The sequence below is a fragment of the Phascolarctos cinereus genome, unplaced genomic scaffold (genome assembly GCF_003287225.1).
Source record: "Phascolarctos cinereus isolate Bilbo 61053 unplaced genomic scaffold, phaCin_HiC Scaffold_9;HRSCAF=440, whole genome shotgun sequence".
Classification (NCBI taxonomy): domain Eukaryota; kingdom Metazoa; phylum Chordata; class Mammalia; order Diprotodontia; family Phascolarctidae; genus Phascolarctos; species Phascolarctos cinereus.
This window is the reverse complement of record NW_027556402.1, coordinates 5,074,599-5,093,282: the sequence shown is the minus strand read 5'-3', so window position 1 is coordinate 5,093,282 and position 18,684 is coordinate 5,074,599. Positions and strand designations below refer to the sequence as shown.

At 42.8% G+C, this 18,684-nt stretch overlaps 1 protein-coding gene across 2 annotated transcripts in view; it reads right to left on the bottom strand.

Annotated features, from left to right (window-relative positions):
* Positions 1-18,684, bottom strand: part of NRG1 (neuregulin 1) — a 224,298-nt gene that overhangs the window by 179,509 nt on the left and 26,105 nt on the right. For both annotated transcript variants that reach the window (XM_078148157.1, XM_078148158.1), the window contains exons 2-3: positions 8,593-8,770; positions 6,614-6,735 (exon numbers count right to left, since the gene is read on the bottom strand). In XM_078148157.1, coding sequence (XP_078004283.1) covers positions 6,614-6,735; positions 8,593-8,770 — 300 coding nt within the window. The remainder of the gene's footprint in view (positions 1-6,613; positions 6,736-8,592; positions 8,771-18,684) is intronic.

The window sequence follows — 18,684 nt, the reverse complement described above, 5'->3', positions numbered from 1 at the left end:
ACTGAATCCATAGCTCTGATACAGAGAGTAATCTGATCTTATGCAGATTGAATTCCAGGGCATGATACAATAAATCAATCATTCACTAGCTATTATTAAATGTCTACTAAATGTCAAATAACATGATAAGTTCTGGGGATAAAAAGATTATGTGCATATATATACATATACATAAAACATATAATATATTTATATAATATTATATGTTATATATATTATATAATATGTTATATATATAATCTCTGCCTTCTAGGAGCTTACACTCTATCAGGAGAAATGGGATGCATACACACAAGCAATCAGAAATATATGTGTGTGTGTGTGTGTGTGTGTATGTGTGTGTGTGTGTTATATGTATAATATATAATGTATATGTGTGTGTATATGTGTAACACACACATATACACATACACAATACAAAGAAGGGAAGTTCAGGAAGTACTAGTGCTTGGAGGAAGAGCAAGGAGAGGATGAAGATAGGCCTCATGTAAGAGGTGGTCCTTGAGTTGAGTACAGGAGGAAGACTGGAAATCTAAAATGCACAAGTGAGTAGGGAGTCCATTCCAGACATGGTGGACTGTCTGTGCAAAGGCATGGAGAGGAGAAAAAGAAATTAGGATGGTATGGTTACACCTGCAGTTCATGAAGGGGACTAACGTGAAATAAGTCTGGAAAAGTTGGCTAAAGAGGAATTTGTATTTTCTCCAAGTAGTGAGAGGAACTGCTGGGACATTCTGAGCAGGGAACCAATGTAAACCTCTTCTTTAGGCCCCCTAACTTGGCATCTTTGTGAAGGACAGACTGGAGTGAGGAGAGATGTGACCAAAAAAAGACTATTTGGGAGTCTACTGAAATAGTCTAGGTGAGAGGCAATGAGAATGTGAGCTAGGACTGAGGTCATGTGAGTGGAGACCAGAAGAGGAATGGTGAGATGCTGTAGATGAAGAATTGCCAAGACTTGACGATAGATCACATATGTGGGGAAGGAGGCATGAGGAAGAATGAGGAGTCAAGGATGACACCTAGGTTGTGAACCCAGAAGGTTGGAAAAGGAAGACTAGTTATTAGCTCATTCACTTGTATATATAGTTCCATCAACAAAAACTGAAGGAGCCAACGAGAGGAAATTCTATGATGAAATTGAATCTCACTAATAGGGAGAAACTGGATGTTGAGGTGGAAAATGGGAACCCTGGGCAGAAGGAACCATTCCCTCCTGAAGTTGCAAGAAAGAAGAAAATCAGTCATAGTCTGATGTGTATTGGAAATTTGAAAAGAGGGGATCTCAACACTCTCCAGAGAAGGATATGGAAAACATCATGGACTAAAATCCTAAAGCTGTCAGGGGTGGAAAGAGTAGACCCTTCAAGATTAAGATTCTGAAGACAAAAAGGGAAGCAATTCCAATTAGCAGGGAAAATGATAGTTTTCTAAAGAAATTGCTATTGGTATTCAAGGAATTCTTTAGCTAATAAATTTTCTGTTTGTTTGTTTGTGGTGAGGCAATTGGGGTTAAGTGGCTTGCCCAGAGTCACACAGCTAGTGAGTGTTATGTGTCTGAGGCTGGATTTGAAGTCAGGTCATCCTGACTCCAGGGCCAGTGCTCTCTATCCACTGCGCCACCTAGCTGCCCCCTAATTTAGTTTTTTGTTTAAGAAATGTAAGCAAGGTCACTTAATGAAGGATGAATATAAGCACATTGGACAGTCTCATAAAAATTTCAGGATTTTGAAAAAATTCTAATTTAGAATTAAAAAATAAACAATGTCAGGCTTACTAAATCTCAGAATGACCTGTGGCTGACAAAGGAAGCTAAAGATAAGCCCAAAATTGAGTTGTTGCAGATTTTTAATCTATATTGAGGGAGAAAGATGAATCCTAAAAGGTCTAAGATTTCTATGTGGGTGAACGAGGCAAGAACTGAAAATAGAGAGAAGGTAGACCTGCCCAAATCTCATTTTGGTTGTTTTCTGCACTAGGGCAAATGGCCTTTGGACAAGATAGGAGTGAACCAAAATGGCCAATGAGGAGATGCTGCCCTATTGTAGGAAAGAGATAAGAGAGCCCTGAGCTATCTGTAATGAATTCAACTGATCTGGTCCAGAGGAACTATATCTTTGTGTCCTCAAAGAATTGAAAAATGTGAATGCTGAAAAATGTGAAAAAAGTACCAGTTAAAATGGAAAGATCATGGACAAAAATGGAAGGGACCAAAAAAAAAAGAGAAGGGAAACTATTGTTTCCCACCTCCCCTCCACCCCATGTGCCCCTCTCCCTGAACATATTTCTTTAAAAAAAAAAAAAGAGACAGAAGAGTACAATTAAAGTCTGGAAACTATAGGCCATTGACTTGGATTCCTGGAGAAGTTTTAGAATTGATCATTAAATGGGTGGTTGGTAAATATTTAGAAATGGGCCTACAAAAAGCTAGCATGGCTTCAGTGAGAATGGGTCATGCCAGACTAACCTTGTTTTCTTTTTGTATAGGGTTACTATCCTGGTAGATTAGGGAAGTGTTTTTAGATCTAGTTTACCTAGAATTTGGGGAAGGTTTTGAAAAAATAGCTCATTCTATTTTTATGGAGAAGATGGAGCAATGTGGAATAGACAATAAGGCAACTAGAGAAACCCTGGACTGTTCAAATGGCAAGTCTCAAAGAGAAGTCATTAAAGGTTCAATTATCAATTTGGCAGGAGGTCTCCAGGAAAGTGCTCAAGGGAGTCTGTGATTGGCTCTGTTCTGTTTCACATTGTTTGTCAATAACTTGGATAATGACATGTAGAATGTGCTCAGCAAATTTGCAGATGACACACCATTAAGAGAGATAGCTAACACAGGGGATGACAGAGCCAGGATTGAAACCATCTCAACAGCCTAGAGTATTGGGCTGAATCTAAGAGAATGAAATTTTGTGGAGATAAATGCAAAGTATTACGTAGGTCCAAGAATTCAACTTTACAAGGATAAGAGAGGGACATGGTTAGACAGTAGCTTGTCTGAAAAAAAAAAAAAAGATCTGGGGGTTTTAATGGACTGCAAGCTCCATAAGTTCCCAGCAAGATGAGGCAGATTAAATTGATGCCATGCAATCTTAAAATGCCCTAAGAGAATTCAAGTTTCTGGCAATAAGGAGGTTATCATCCCTCTATAGTCTGCTCTCCCTGACTACATCTGGTGGACCATGCCCAGTTGTGAGTGCCATTGTTTAAGGATGCTTATAAGCAGGTAAGTGATCAGAGCAGGGCATTCTGAATAATGAAGGGACTTGAATCCATGTCAATAAATATGGGTTGAAGGAATGGAGGGTGTTTAGCATAGAGAAGACTCACGGTGGGTATGACAGCTGGATTCAAGCATTTGAAGGATTACCAGGTGGAAAAGTTGCTAGGCTTGTTCTGTTTCTTGTGGCATCCTTGAAATTTGCTGTGGCTTACATAGCTGAACCTAGACACCCTCCTTAGAAGGCAGGATCAGGAATGATGGTTGGGAGCTATAAGGAGGCAAGCTTCCATGAGAAGTCAGGAAAAATTCCCTGACCATTATAGCCACCCCAAAGTAGAATGGGCACCCTCAACATTCGGCTCCCTCTCCTTAGGCGTCTTCAAGAAGGGGCTTGGTAGCTATATTATAGTGGAGATTTTTCAGGCAAGAGTTTGACAAGATGACCATTGAGATCCTATTAAAATCTTAAATTCTGTCCCTCTGGGCTTCTCTCCTATCATAATCCTCAACAGCAAGAGACATACACAAATCCAACAGCTGCTGTATTATGAGCTGTAGAGCTGTTCAGTCAATGGATTCTTCCTCTGGCAAAACATAAACTCCTTGAGGGTAGGCATTGTTTTAGTGTTGTCTTCATGTCCTCAGATTCTAGCACAGTCTTAGACATCTAGTCTTCGAGCGAGATGCACACATGTAGAGAATCCAGCCCAAATGTTCACATGGACTATTTGTGCCCAACTCATGGTAGAGTCTTCGGAGCTCGTGTTGGTCTGATCAGCCCCAGTCTAGCACACTGAAACTTGACTCTAGCATTTTGGTCCTCTGAGGACAAAGGACAATAACCAAAGACATCTAGGAGGGGGTTAACAAGTGCTTGTTAAACTATATTAACCAGTAAAACCCTAGAAGACACTGAACAGAAGATGGGGAAATAGTTGCATATGTCTACTTTTAGAATCTTTCAAAAAGCCAGAATTTCTAGACTTGTTTGAAAGTCTTTTTATTGTGCCTCTTTTGCCAGTGCCAAAGCTTTGGAAATGCCCTTATGTATTTATCAAAGGGTAAATGAAGAGCTTCTTAAAGAAGACCCTGACCTCAAGGAGCTTATAGGCAATAGCACAGTAGAGAGGAAAGTGCTGATCCTGCATTCCTTATACCTGAGGGCAAATCTCATTCCTGGTTCTTTTGGTCTGTGTGACCTTGAGCAGGTCACATATCCGCCTTTCTCTAACTTCTCATCTCTAAAATTGATCTAAATGGATATGCTGGGGTCCTTCCCAGCTCTAGATATACAATCCTGTGAAGTTACCAGTAGCCCCACAATGGGGATAAATGACTCATCTAGTGTTTTAGGCTTGCAAAGTACTTTGCAAATGTCATCATATTTGTTCCTCACAACAACTTTGTGAAGCAGGAGCTATAATTGTCCCTAATTTACAGGTGAGGAATTTGAGGTTCAAATCAGTAAAGTGACTTGCCCCGGGTCACACAGCTAGGAAGCATCTGAGGCAGCACTTGAACTGGGGTGAGCACTCTCTCACCTGTAACACACAGCCTGCATGCTCCCCAGACTTGTAGATCATTTGTAATGAGAGCACAAAATACACAGATCAGAGCCATTAATAAGTTGTATGCGTAAGGACGGATGTGCTGAGCTACAGAGAATGTTGGAGCAGGGCCACCTTTTTTTTTTTTAATGTGAGGCAATTGGGGTTAAGGGACTTGCCTGGAGTCACACAACTAGTGAGTGTTATATGTCTGAGGCCAGATTTGAACTCAAGTCCTCCTGACTCCAGGGCTGGTGCTCTATCCACTGTGCCACCTCGCTGCCCCATGGCCAACTCTTTTCATCCAAAATCTTGGTCCTTCCAGATGCGGGAATGAGAGAAGGAGTGAGGATCAGGATGATGAGATCTAGCATGAAACATTAAATGCGTGGTGGGCAAAGATTTGGAAATGTGCCTTCAAAGAGCCAGCCTGGCTTCAGTGAGAACTGGTCATAAAAGACTAACTGGATTTTCTTTTGTTGTCAATGTTAATGACATCCATTATGGAAAAGAAAGCCCCCGTTCATGTTTATTGGTCAGTTTTGACTCCAAGCACTGCCAGCATCACATTGCCAGAGTCCTACCCACATCATGCATTCTTAATCAGCTGCCCAATTTTAATGACTCCGTGTCCTCTACATCTCCCATTCAACTCTTTTCCTAGAAACTCTGTAGCCAGGAACAAGCAAGAGCATAAGGGAATTTGGGGCCTCAAAACAAAGGTTTGGGGAGGGTTCATTTCCCGACAACATTCACACCCAGTGACCAGCCAGCTCCTGCTTGCAGGCTTCTGGTGCTGGAGAGCCTAGCCTTTCTAAGGCAACTCATTTCATTTTTCAAAATTGACAGTTTTTAAGTTTTTCATTAGATTGCATTTAATTTGTGCCTCTTTGCAAGTTTTTCTTCCAACTTCAATTATTCCCAGCTCCATCTTTATTCCATCACTTATTGCCAAAAGGAGACCAAAGAAATGTATCATCAATGGGACTTGGGGCACATTTGCCTCAGTGGTGTCAAATGTGAAGCTTAAGTAACCTGGCTTCCCTTCCTAGTCATCTGGCCAATGAATCAATCAACCCCCAAGCATTTCTTTAGCACCTATTGTGAGTCAGGCTTTGTGCAAGGTGCCGGGCATAGGAAAATACAAAAGAAACTGCTCCTGGCTCCTGCCCTCAAGGAACTCACATTCCTATGTAAGTAATAACAAAGAGGGCAAACAGCAGCTGGGGGGGGGGGGCGTTCAGAAAACACCTCGGGTAGAAATGGGTACTTAAGTTGAGTTTGCGGATGGGGCTTAATCAGGCCACCCACCTCCTGAGGGAGGGGACGGGCTAAGGCTGTAAAATCAGGCGCAGGCTTTGGGATGTAGCCAATGTCCTTAGAAGGATATTGTGCTTGGCTCCTCTCCTGGGTGCAAAGCTTTTGTTTTTCTTCTTCTTTTCAATTGAGAGTAAGGTGGGCGGAAGGGCGAGAAGAAATGCTTGTGAATTTTTAGAAATAAAATAAATGAAGGAAATGTAAAGTATAGTTATTCCTGAAGTTATCCAGACCATGTCTGTGTGTCTTACCTGTGGCACATCTCAGAAACGGGGCCGTGCAGTCCAACCTTACTATAAATGTAAAGCCCACGTGCACATATGCGCACACACACACGCACACACATGCACACACTCAGCTTCTGGCTCTCTGTTGTCTCACGATTCTCAAGGAGTAGGAGCACAGCCATGTCAGTGCCCCACCAGCCAACGGATTTGAAAAGCTTATCTGTGCACCTCCATTACATGCAGAGGAGAAAGAGAACACCGCCGCCGCCGCCGCCGCCGCCGCCGCCGCCGCTGCTTACCGTTTGACTCCACAATGGTGATGTTGGCATGCACACTGTCGTTGCCTAGTTTACTGATCACTTTGCACACATACTCCCCGGAGTCGGCGAGCGTAGCTTTACTGATGCGCAGTTCTGATTTCCTGTGGGACGAGGACCGAAGTGCATGTAAGTGTGATGGATTGCACGGAGACCTTATTCATTAGCTTGCATCTTGTTAGCTGGGATACATGGGAGATTACTCCTTCTGTCCCTTCCTCCTTTTCTTTCCTTTCATACCTTCCTCTCTTTGTTTCTCTTTCTGTTACCTATCTCTCTCTTCCTATTTCTTTCTCTCTCTCTCTCTCTCTCTCTCTCTCTCTCTCTCTCTCTCTCTCTCTCTCTCTCTCTCTCTCTCTCTCTCTCTCTCTCTCTCTCATCTATCTATCTCCCTTCCTCAAAGACTACATTCTACTAACATTTGAGAAGATCTAAAGCTTTTTTTTTTACTTCTCACAAAATGAAAAAGAATAGCACTAAAGGTAATCAGAAGGAGAGTTTTTTAGAGCTAGAAGTGCCTTTGAAAATGATCTAGTCAGACCCTATCTAGTCAGACAGATGAAGAAACTAAGGGAAAGTGACTTATCCAAGGTCGCAGGTAGAGGAGTTGGGATTCTTCCAACTCCAAGCCCCACCATAAAATACTAGGAATAGTTGTTTGCATAGAGTGAACTTAATCCAATCATGTGACCATCTAAAGAAATACTTATCTCTCTTTAAAAGTCTTATGGCTAAGAATGGAGAATGACATAAAACATTCCAAGGAATGAAATAAATTTTCAACATAAAAAAAAGTCAGTTATTATTACTATTATTATCGTATAATAACACCTCACATTTCTATAGCATTTTAATGTTAGCATAGCGTTTGACATCTCATTAGAGTCCTAAAACAATTTTCCCATTTTACAGAGGAGGAAACTAAGGATGAGGAAGATTAAGTGTCTTGCCCAGAGTCCCAGAATACATAAGTGTTAGAGGATTCAAAGCCAGGTCTTCCTAATTCTAGGTTCACTGTACCAGGCTGCAGCCTTCCCACTTAACCCCAAAGTGTCCATGATGCCCCACCCAGTGGGTGGGAGCTCAGCATGCATGCATTTCTCTCTCAGAAGACATTTCCCCGACATTTTAGTTGAGCAGACTTTCATTTCCAGTGCTGCCAGTCACTGGAGAGCTCAGAGAGAATATACTCCCAGACACCACTAAAAAGCCTTTCTATTCATTTTTCTTAAAAAAAAAAAAAAGATTTGAGTTGTAGGGACCAACAGAAGAAATTCCTCCTGAATTTTCTCACTGAGCAGAATAATACTAATAATAGCTAGTGTTTCTATAGTGCACTAAAGTTTACAACATGTTTTACAAATATAATCTGATTTTATTCTCACGACAATCTGGGGAGGCTGGTACTTTAATTATCTCCAGCTGGCACTTTAATTATCTCCGTTTTACAGATGATGAATTGAAGTAGACTTGCCCAAGGTCATACAGCTAGTAAGTGTTTGAGGTTGCACTGGAATTCAGGTCTTCCTGCCTCCAGGCCCAGTGCTCCTTCTACTGCACCAACAGCTGTCCAAGTACAGTATTTACTATGAATGATGATGTGTCAGTGACAAGACAAGGAAAGAGTCTATCTTCTATTCTGTGGTTTGTGTGCAAAGGATATGTGTGTATATATATATATATGTATGTAAGTTATATAGGATCATAGATCAAGAAGGCAAAGGGACCACTAAGGCTGGCTATCTTGCTTTACTGATGAGAAAACTGAGACCCAAGTGGCAAAGTTACTGGCCAATGGTCCTAGGGCTAGTGAATAGCTAAGAATGGCTTGAACTCAAGACTCCCTATCTCTCCGTCCTGGGCACTACTCACTGTGCCATGACTAAAGCCATTTTGCATAGTGGCTTGGGACCCACCCCCTTTCTGAGCACATCTTCTTATGACGCATGCAGCATACTCACCCAGGCTTTTTTTGTATCTTGATATTTTGTGGTTTGTTTTTACGACTTAATTCACTCCCATTCTTGAACCACTTGAACTTGAGAGAGGAGTACTCTGAGCTGGTCTCACACCGAAGCACCAGCTTCGAGCCAGCAGCTGACTCCTGATTCCTCATTTCTTTCAATCGGGGAGGGGCAGCTAAAAAAGAAGACACAGATGGAAAACCTTCTCATTATCCACACCATCACCACCATCACCACCACCATCATCATCATCATCATCACCAGCAACATCATCATCATCATCATCACCATCATCATCACCATCATCATCTTCATCATCTCTAGACACATTGAAAGGGAAAATGCTTTGGTGAGCTGATTTACTTACACATAGCTTTTCAATTATCTAGAAATGGAAGTCAAATTAGGGCCTGAGATCTGAGCCTGGAAAATACAAGGAGAACTCCTCTGTGATTTAGGTTCCTGTACTAACATGTCCTTATTTTTACCAGCAATCAAGCAACTCCAAGGTCAATTTCTGATGTGACAAGAGACTGAATCCCGTATAGCTTGCTAGGTGGCACAGTGGTTAGAGCGCCATGCCTGGAGTCAGGAGGACCTGAATTCAAAGCCAGCGTTAGACACTTACTAGCTGTGTGACCCTGGGCCAGTCACTTAACCCTGCTTTCCTCAGTTTCCTTATCAGTAAAAATGAGCTAGAGAAGGAAATGGCAAACCACTCATAGTGTCTTTGCCAAGAAAACTCCAAATGGGGTCACAAAGAGCCAGTCACAACTGAAACAACTTAATAACAACAATTCATATTCAAGCAAATTAGAAATGATGTGGTTATGCAAAGGTCAATGGAGTGATATGGGGAGAGAGTAAGGAAGATGTGGACCATTGTTAGTAAAAAAAAAAAATCAGGCAGTGAAGTCATGTCATCAGAGAGATGGATGCCAAGGAAAAGAGGTGAGCCAGTCACATAGGAAGAGCAAGGGATAGCTAGCTGGTGGCCTGCTGGTGTTCTCTAGTCATTCATGAGATCTAGAGGAAAACAGACAGCACACAAAGAGGAGCCCATTGACAAGAGTTGGACAGGAAGGGGGCAGAGAGGTAGACAACAATCTATACCAAAGGCTGGGGATGCTGTGCTTTCCCCATACACCTATGCATTTTTCCTAATTAAATGTTTCCTTAGGTTTCTGTCGGATCCTGGCCCCATCCAAGTATTCAAATACACACTTATTTTCAAAAGCAATTCCCTATCTGTAATCACACTGTAGTCACCTCACAAAAACCCTCCAATGGGGCCTGGACTGTTTTCTCCATTTTTCTGAAGAAGCTTTTGAAGTTCAAAGACTTTAAGCGACTTATGCTGAGTCACACACCTAGAGACTAGATAGTAAGAGCTGGAAAACCAGAACTCCTAACCCTGCCAAGACCCATCACCCCGAAGCCATCCTTATCTAAACACTAGAGGGCAATATTGGGCTCAAAGAGAATTCACAAATGTTAACATCATTATTCTTATGAAGACAATGATTCAACATAGAATAACCACCACATACTGGCAAAGCTGCATTCTGATACAAGCCTGGCCTGCCCTGCTTCTTCCAAAGGGGGCGTGCACACACATGCACACACATGTACGCACACACACACACACACACACACACACACGTGCTCATTATCAACAGATGACTTCTACCTCATTGATGACCTCCACGCTCTTGCTCAAACTCTAGCTCTGCTTTGGCTGAAAATGCTTCCATCTTCACCAGCAAAGAGCTGTGGTTTTGCTTGCATTGCAAGTGCTCAGCACACAGTAAGCACTTCCTCAATGCTTATGGATTGACTGTGAAACTTGACTTGAACTTGGCAGCTCCTTTCAAATAGCTCTTAGGAGCCATCTCATGTCAAAGGAGATCTGACAAGGGTTTAGCTAGAAACAGCCAGCAATGAACTCATCGTGGAGGCATGCATGTGGCCAATACAACTTTTCGTGTGCATTTTCACTTCATGATCTATAGCAAAGGATGTGTAGGCACTCCCCTCACCCAGTTTCTCACCAAACGATCAAAACTGTCAGGGCATCTTAAAAGGAAAAAAAAAGGCTACAATGACTACATCTTGTGTGTCTGATGTCATTTCAAAAATGAAAAGATAGCTCAAGCCTCGGTGGGAGATGACCAGAGACCCCAGGGCTATGTGTGGTATGGCTACAGCAGGAAAGCAAATAACATCTCAGTCATCCGAGGGTGTTTTAGGGATTTGTTTTTGTGTATGACTGTTTAGCAGAAGAGACTGAAGATACTAATGAATAACAGTGGAAACCCATTGAAGCATGGGATTTCTATCTTCAGATATTCTAGCATGCTAGCAATGCTAGCATTCTCTCTCATTCTCTTGTAATCTCTCACTGTCTCATTTTATTGGGTTACAACATGAAGATAAGATATATGCTCAGTGGGATTTTTAAAATATTGACAAATTAAGAAATCTCTCCCAACTAGCATCCTCCCTGACTTGAAGTCACTTAAAATCCAATAGAGGGGGAAAATATGGGGAAAGAAGCATGCCAAGAGACAGAAGGCACAGAGGCCTACAGGTGAATCTGACATAGGACAGACCACTTGCTGCAGGGGGAAAACAGCAGTCAACAGCAAGCCTTGATTAAGCATCTACTATTATGTTAAGCATAGGAGATCCCAAAGGGAAAGATAACCCCTGCCTTGTAGAGCTCACAGTCTAATGGAACAATCCAGTATTAGGGTGATATAGGCAGGAAAATGTGTGTCCCATTTGTCATGATCCCATGAGCTGCTTCTGGCTACCCTCCACAGATGGGCAGGTATATATTTTTAATTATTTTTCCTACAACCAAATTTTTTCCCCTTCCTTACCTCCTCCCCCATATGGGAAGAAAGAGGAAAAAGAACTTATTCTTTTAAACACATGATCAGGGGCAGCTAGGTGGAGTGGATGGAGCACCAGCGCTGGATTCAGGAGGACCTGAGTTCAAATCTGACCTCAGACACATAACACTTACTAGCTGTGTGACCCTGAGCAAGTCACTTAACTCCATTGCCTACCCCAAAAAATAAAAATTTAAAAAAAATCCCACAAATGATCAGTAAAGGAAAACAAATTTCCACCTTGGCCATGTCCAAATATATGTGTTGATTGTACATATTAATATATTTAGAACACATATTCCCACATTAGACCATTAAAGAGAATAAACACACACACTTGTTAACATGGTATTTTGAGGAACCTACAAATCAAAAGTTGAATGGCTGCCTTGGAACACCAAAGGTTATAGCCAGAAAGAATTTCTGAGGCCAGGGAGTCCAACACCCTTGTTTAACAGATAAGAAACTGAGGCCCTGACAGTGTAAGTGATTTGCCCAGGGTCACCTGGGTAAGAAGTAGCAGAGCCAGGATTCAAACCTGGAATCTTTGGCTCCTCCCCTCAGGAGGTAGATACCTCAAACTGGAAGTCTGGGAGTAAAGAATGGATTGGTATATCATAATCAGGATTCCTTTCACATATTGGACTAAATAGATGGTACTGAAGTCTCTTCCAACTCTCTAATTCTGTGATTCTGTCCCTCTGGGGGCCCATCTCTTCACTTATATTTGGTGGTCACAGAAGCAGGAAATTTGGCCACTCATATTTACGTGATAATTTCCAATATTTCTGTTTAAAAAGAATGTTGAAGAGGTGAGGGAAAGAGCCTTGGGTTTGGAATTTGAAGCCTTTGGCTCAAATTTCAACTTTGTGCCATCTTGGACACTTAATGTCTCTAGGTATCAATTTGCCAAACTGTAAAATATGACAGCTAGACTAAATGGCCTTGAAGATTCCTTTCCCTTCCAGAGCTATGATTATGAGGCCAAGAATGATCAAAAATAAGCACCCCAATCCTCAGCTGCTCCAAATCTCCACGATTACTTGAGGTTTTCCAAAACTGAATTGACTAATACTTCATTTGCTGACCTTTCAATTTAAAATAATTCAAAAACCAGCTCTACATCATGCTAAGCATAAGAAACACAAGAAGGTACAGATGCAGGCTGGACTCTGAAAATGGGGATGGGGAAGGGAAGAAACATTTATTATGCTCTACCTATATGCTGGGCACTATGCTGGGTGCTTAACAAATATCATATTTGGTCTTCATTATTGTCATCCTCATTTTACACTTGAGGAAACCGAGGCAGAAAAAGATTGAATGGCTTAAAGATCAGTGGCCCTTGCACTGACTGGGACATCTCCCTTGGTGGTCCACAGTGATCAGAAATCCCTCAGAAGCAAGGATATTCAGACGAAGAGAATGCCACCCAAACTCCTGAGTTAAAGAAACACATTCACACTCTGTTTTTTTTTTCTCTATATAATAATAATCACAGGGTCCTAAACAGTAATATAATTACTATATTATAAATCATTGTATATTGTATCATTACATAGAATTTGTATATTATAATCATATTAATATAATATAATCTATTTGAGACTGTATATTAATTATATATGATATGCATTATATAATATATAGTATATATGGGGCAGCTAGGTGGCACAGCGGATGGAATGCCTGGCCTGCAGTCAGGAAGACTCATGTTCCTGAGTTCAAATATGGCCTCAGGCATTTACTATCTGTGTGACCCATTTGCTTCAGTTTCCTCATCTATAAAATGAGGTGGAGAGAAGGAAACAACAAACCACTCCAGAGTCTTTGCCAAGAGCATCCCAAATGAGGTCACAGAAGAGTCAGACATGACTGACATAGTGATAACATATACCTTATTTATACAGATTAAAGTTCATGAGTTGCTTTGCATATATTTGATTGCCATATTTTTGCCTTTTTTTTTTTTAGGAAGAAATGTCCAAGTGCTCATATGTTCACAGTGGGTGATTTGGGAAGAGAAGGAATTTCTGCCTTCCTGGAAGACTGAAGCTAAAGGCCTAATCCTCTATTTGCATTCAGCACAGAGGAATTCATAATAGAATCACAATAAGGGGGGGGGCACTTTTAAATTGGCCGAGGCTTATCAAATATTATCTCATTTGATAATGGATGTAAGTGCCATTACCATCTTTCTTTTACAGATGAGGACAATGAGGCAGGCAAAGATTTAGATGACTTGTCAGATTCACTCAGCTGTATTTAGCCACCTAAGTGTTGGTAGCTGGATTTGAACTCAGGTCCTCCTGACTCCAAGTCCAGTATTCTCTCCACTTGTTAAACTTCCTTGTCTGCAGACCCGGAAGGACATTGAGAAGTCCATTCATACTGATAGGCTATTGGGGCAGGAAAGGTTTTAGAGGCCATCTAGGGAAACCTAGAGGCCCAGTGAGAAGACAGTGGCCTAGTACCTTGGCATAATCTGTGGGAAGGGAGCTGTCCGCCCCACACCCCATGGATTCATAAGTGGAGGTGCTCAGCCACCCAGGGCTGATTTCCTAGAAGTTCTGACAGCAGGCTGGTGCTGAGGAAGGAAGGGTATAGTGAAGAGAAAGTTAGCCTGGGGGTCAGGAGGCCACCAAATGCAGCCCTCTCCCCCGGGGCACCTGCCTCCCTCCCAGAGTCACCCACTAAAGTATATGCATTTTCCAAGAACAAAGAGACAAAGGTAGGTATTTCTCAGAGCTCCCTCGAATCAGGAGAGGTGGAAATCCAGAGACTGAGGTTATAAACCAACTCTTGACAACAACTCACTGAGGGAGGCTGCCCAAATCAGCCCAAATCTTTGAAATTTTCAATTTCAACATTGAAAAAGAGGGGATTAAATTCTATCTGCTATGGGCTGACTCTCTGGGAGTGGAAGAAACACAGAAGGAAATTTAGATGGCAGGAAAACAAAAAGATAATAATACAAATGTATGTTTAATTATATTTTTAAATGAGAGTGTTGGAGAATGATCTCTGGGGCATAATCCAACCCTTACACAAAAGAAACCAAGCCTTCTCTGCATTTTTTCACTGCCCCAGTGTCCCCAGCGCCACATGGCATCTGTCCAACATTTTGCCTGCTGGTCAGTGATTATCAGAGTTAAAAATAGAATTCAACTTTTCAATCAATCTATGTAAAATCATTTACTAAGTGCCCAGTAGATGGAAGACACAATGCTAATCTGGAGAGACAGCCTTTCCCCCAAGGAATGAGAAGGTTCCCAGGTTCCAAGAGAGCCAGAAAGGATTAAGAGAGCACCGAGCCTAAGTGTATTAGTCTCCATCAGAATTGCGTTCTTATAAAGGAACTAGGCTGGTTCCACCTCAGGCTAAATCAATCACACTAAACACAAGAAGGTGGGGGCGGAGGCGCAGGGCAGCGGCTGGAGGCCCTTCTCCTCCCTCTGTGGGCGGGGCAAAGGGCGGTTCCTGGGTAGCCCATTCATAAACCTGTTTATACCAGCTCCCTCAGATGACAGAAATCTAATCTGCAAAGTGAAACAAGCTTTCAATTTGGAGTCAGAGAACCTGGATTCCAACACTGTCTCTGTTATTGGCCCATCACCTAATTTCTCTGGGGCTCAGTGCCTGTATTTGTAAAGTGAGGAGGCCGGGGCCTGATGACAAGCATTTCTAAAGCACCTACGCTATGCACCAGGCACAGTGCTCAACCGTGGGGGCACACATACAAGTCAACAAGGCAGGCGAAGAGCTGTTTGGATCTGAAACACCATCCTTAGAGTAGCCAGGCACCAGGGAAGTTAGCCTGGGGAAGGACTGACTTGAAGATGGGGGTGGTGAGGAGAGGAGGTGGTAACCGAACTCCGGTATTTTCAGGTATTTTCAGGTTGTCGTGTGCAAAGAGGATCATTTTGCCCCCTGCTTAGCCACAGGAACCAGAACCGGTAGCAACCGAGTGGAAGTTTCAGTGAGACAAAATTTACAGGAAGCTAGATGGTACTTTAGGGTCAAGAGGACTGCTTCCAAATGTGGGCCCTGGGCAAGCCCACCTGTACAAATGGGGATCAAAATGTCATCTACTCACCAGAACTGGGGTGATCTCATCCTTTTTTAGGAGGATTACCATTACAGATTAAAGCCTGGGAGTAACTATGGAGGAAGTTGAGAGGTTCAGATGAGGCCCCCAAAACACCACATATCAATGTCCTTTCTCACGGTGACTCATCTAACCCTAATTCCATTTTATGTGGAATGAGCCTCAGCCCCTTAGCTCAAGCACTGGAGGTATCAGAGTAAATACATCCCTGAGGTCAAAGGCCCAGTATCCAATCATCTCTTGACAGATCCTATCAACGACTCCTCATCTCTGTGGTCCCACATTTGTTGAGTGTACCCCTCCCAACCCAATCTCATGATGCTCCAAGAGCTATTCTGGGGTGGAGGTGGGGATTTCCATAACACATTCCCTTTCCCCTAATACATAGCTGCACTGGGGCTTATAAAGTTAACCAGAGTGAGCTTTTCTTCACCTTCGACAACCTGGTCATTTGGAAATGAGCAGAAGCAGGATCTGAAAGCCAGCAGCACAAAGTATATGGGCTCAGCTGGGTTCCACGAAGTTTACAATTTCTTGAAAATGATTGCGATAACAACTGACCCGAAGGAAGCCTTCCTATCAAAACCAGTCCGGGAAGGTTTGGGCTACTTGAAACAGACAGGAGCGATAGCCCAGAGCGCCTGGGCTCTGTAAGAAATCCTGAATTCCCAATCAGTCAGTGACCAAGCACCCAGCCCAGCACACATGATTTTTATGTTGAATGTAACTTATGCGCTGAGGAGAACGGAAACATCTGGACAGGATTAGAAGCGCTCTGCTCGCCCGGGGCATTGGACAAATCCCTTCAGGCTAAGTCTCACCCTTGACCTGCCAAACATGATTATGGCAGGCCAGTCACTTCCCCAGGCTCCACAGCTGCTCTCCTCCCCCTCTCGCCTAATAAACATCCCATCCCATCCCATCCCAACCATGATCCTGCCCAGAGTCAGAAAGAGCACATGTGGCCACAGCTCTGGGGGGAGGGGGATGAGGGGAGAGGAGAAAGAAAAGGATAATAAATAGACAGCTAAAAGCACAGGGGTGCGGTCCACCAGCTTCCCCAGAGGGCCCCAGAGATTGTGGAAGGGTTGTTCAAGGCTTCCCTTCCAGCCCCAGCAAACTGGCACCTCTGGAGGGCAGTAAGGAAGGTGGCATTCTGTAACGGCAGGAGGAGCCCCGGGGTTGGGATCAAATCTTGGCTCTGCTTCTTTCTATTTAGATGTGGGACCTGTGGCAAGTCACTGTTTATCTGTGCCTCAATGTCCTCTTCTGCAAAATGAAGGGCTGCAGTATAGCAGGAGGGAGGCCAGATTTGGAGATGTCCATTAAAATGAGAAGATGGGATGGGGACAAGGTGGATCTGAAGGTTCCCCCGTAGCTGGCTTTCAGGCTTTGCTCCCAGTCTGACTCTACAAACCCATGGAGGCCTAGCAGCATGCCGCGAACATCACACAGTGGGTATTAGAATACCCCAGGAGAAGCATGCCAGGGCACTCGATACGGAAGGAAAGGTGCCAGTTCTGGGGATAATGGGCCTGGAGAGAACAACAACTCAGAAAGGCAGAGGAGGGAGGAACAGGACCTTGCTTCTGGCCCCAGAAGGCTCTCTAGAACTTTCCATCCCTTCCCCAAATGCTCTGCAACCAGCCCTCTCTTCTAGGGCTAGAATCAAGAAACTCACAGTGAAATCCAACTCTTCTACACCATAGATGTGATACCTTAGGCAAGCCTCATAAGGTCAGTGAAAGAAGAGGCTCTTCATCATGATGGTTTTCTGCTAGGGTTCCTCCATCTCCTTATCTTATATTTAATGGATTTTGGATGGATATGGTTCTGGGTCAAGTTCCTCTTCTACTATTTGTAGAGTATACACACATACATATACTTACATGAATAAGCTCCCAATTTAAGACTCATTATTATATTATAATCATTCTATCACTTTTGTCATTGACTTGTTTCAGTCACGTCCAATTCTCCATGACCCCATTTTGGGGTGTTCTTGGCAAAGATCCTGGAGTGGTTTGCCATTTCCTTCTCCAGCTCATTTTACAGGTGAGGAAAATGAGGCAAGCAGGGTTAAGTGACTTGTCCAGAGTTACACAGCTAGTAAGCATCTGTGGCCAGATTTGAACTCAGGATATCTTCCTGATTCCAAGGCCCCTGCTCTATCCACTGTGCAACCTAGCTGCCCTCATTATATTATTACTATTGTTATAGGCAGACATGTATGTGTGTGTGTGTATACACTCTAATATCTATGTGTGTGTGTGTGTGTGTGTGTATAGACACCCCCCCCCAAATATACCTATATATGTATATGGAAGTCTATTCACACATAGTTTTGCTTTCTTCTTCTAAGTCTCTATGTTTTACAAGCTCTTCATTCTATGTAGTTTGGAGGTTGAATATTCAGAATGGCGACATCTATTGAAAACATAGTTCTAAAATATTTATGATTTAATGGTATTTCTGGATGTCTGTAAGTAACATTTCTGACAATGGCAGCGTACCAGTTTCACTACAATTTATTTGTTCTGTGCCCCACATTATCAGGGGTTGGCCTTTGTCATGTAGGGATTTGATGACTCCGTTTATGAAGGATAGACAGCTTCTGGTTTAAAACTGTGGCCATTTAATCAGATTATGAAGCAGGTGTTAAGATTGAAATCTCCAGCGATATGCTACAGAGTATCCATTGTTTCCTTGAACACTCTCTATCAGTCAATGAGTTTGTATTGCTTAGGTGCTCCTTCTGCACTTCCTGGGGCGGGTGACCTGATCTTACAGCCACATCGTGGAGCCCTCATTTCTGTAACCAAGTCTCTATGACTCAGCCATTTGTTTAAGGGGCTGCTGTCAGGATTTTGTTGGCTGAGTCCATGTGGTTTCTGCCCATTCCCCTCTTGGCCCTTAGCCATTTCATAGGCTACCTCTGAAGGTAAACCAGTGTGAGTGGCATTAAGAAATCCTGGGGTGTGTACTTATGGCTCTCTGAAATTGTGTCCATTTTGTTCAAAAACCATTTCTTTTTCATATAATCAAAGTTATTTTATCTTTTCCAATTGCCTCTGTCCTTTGGTT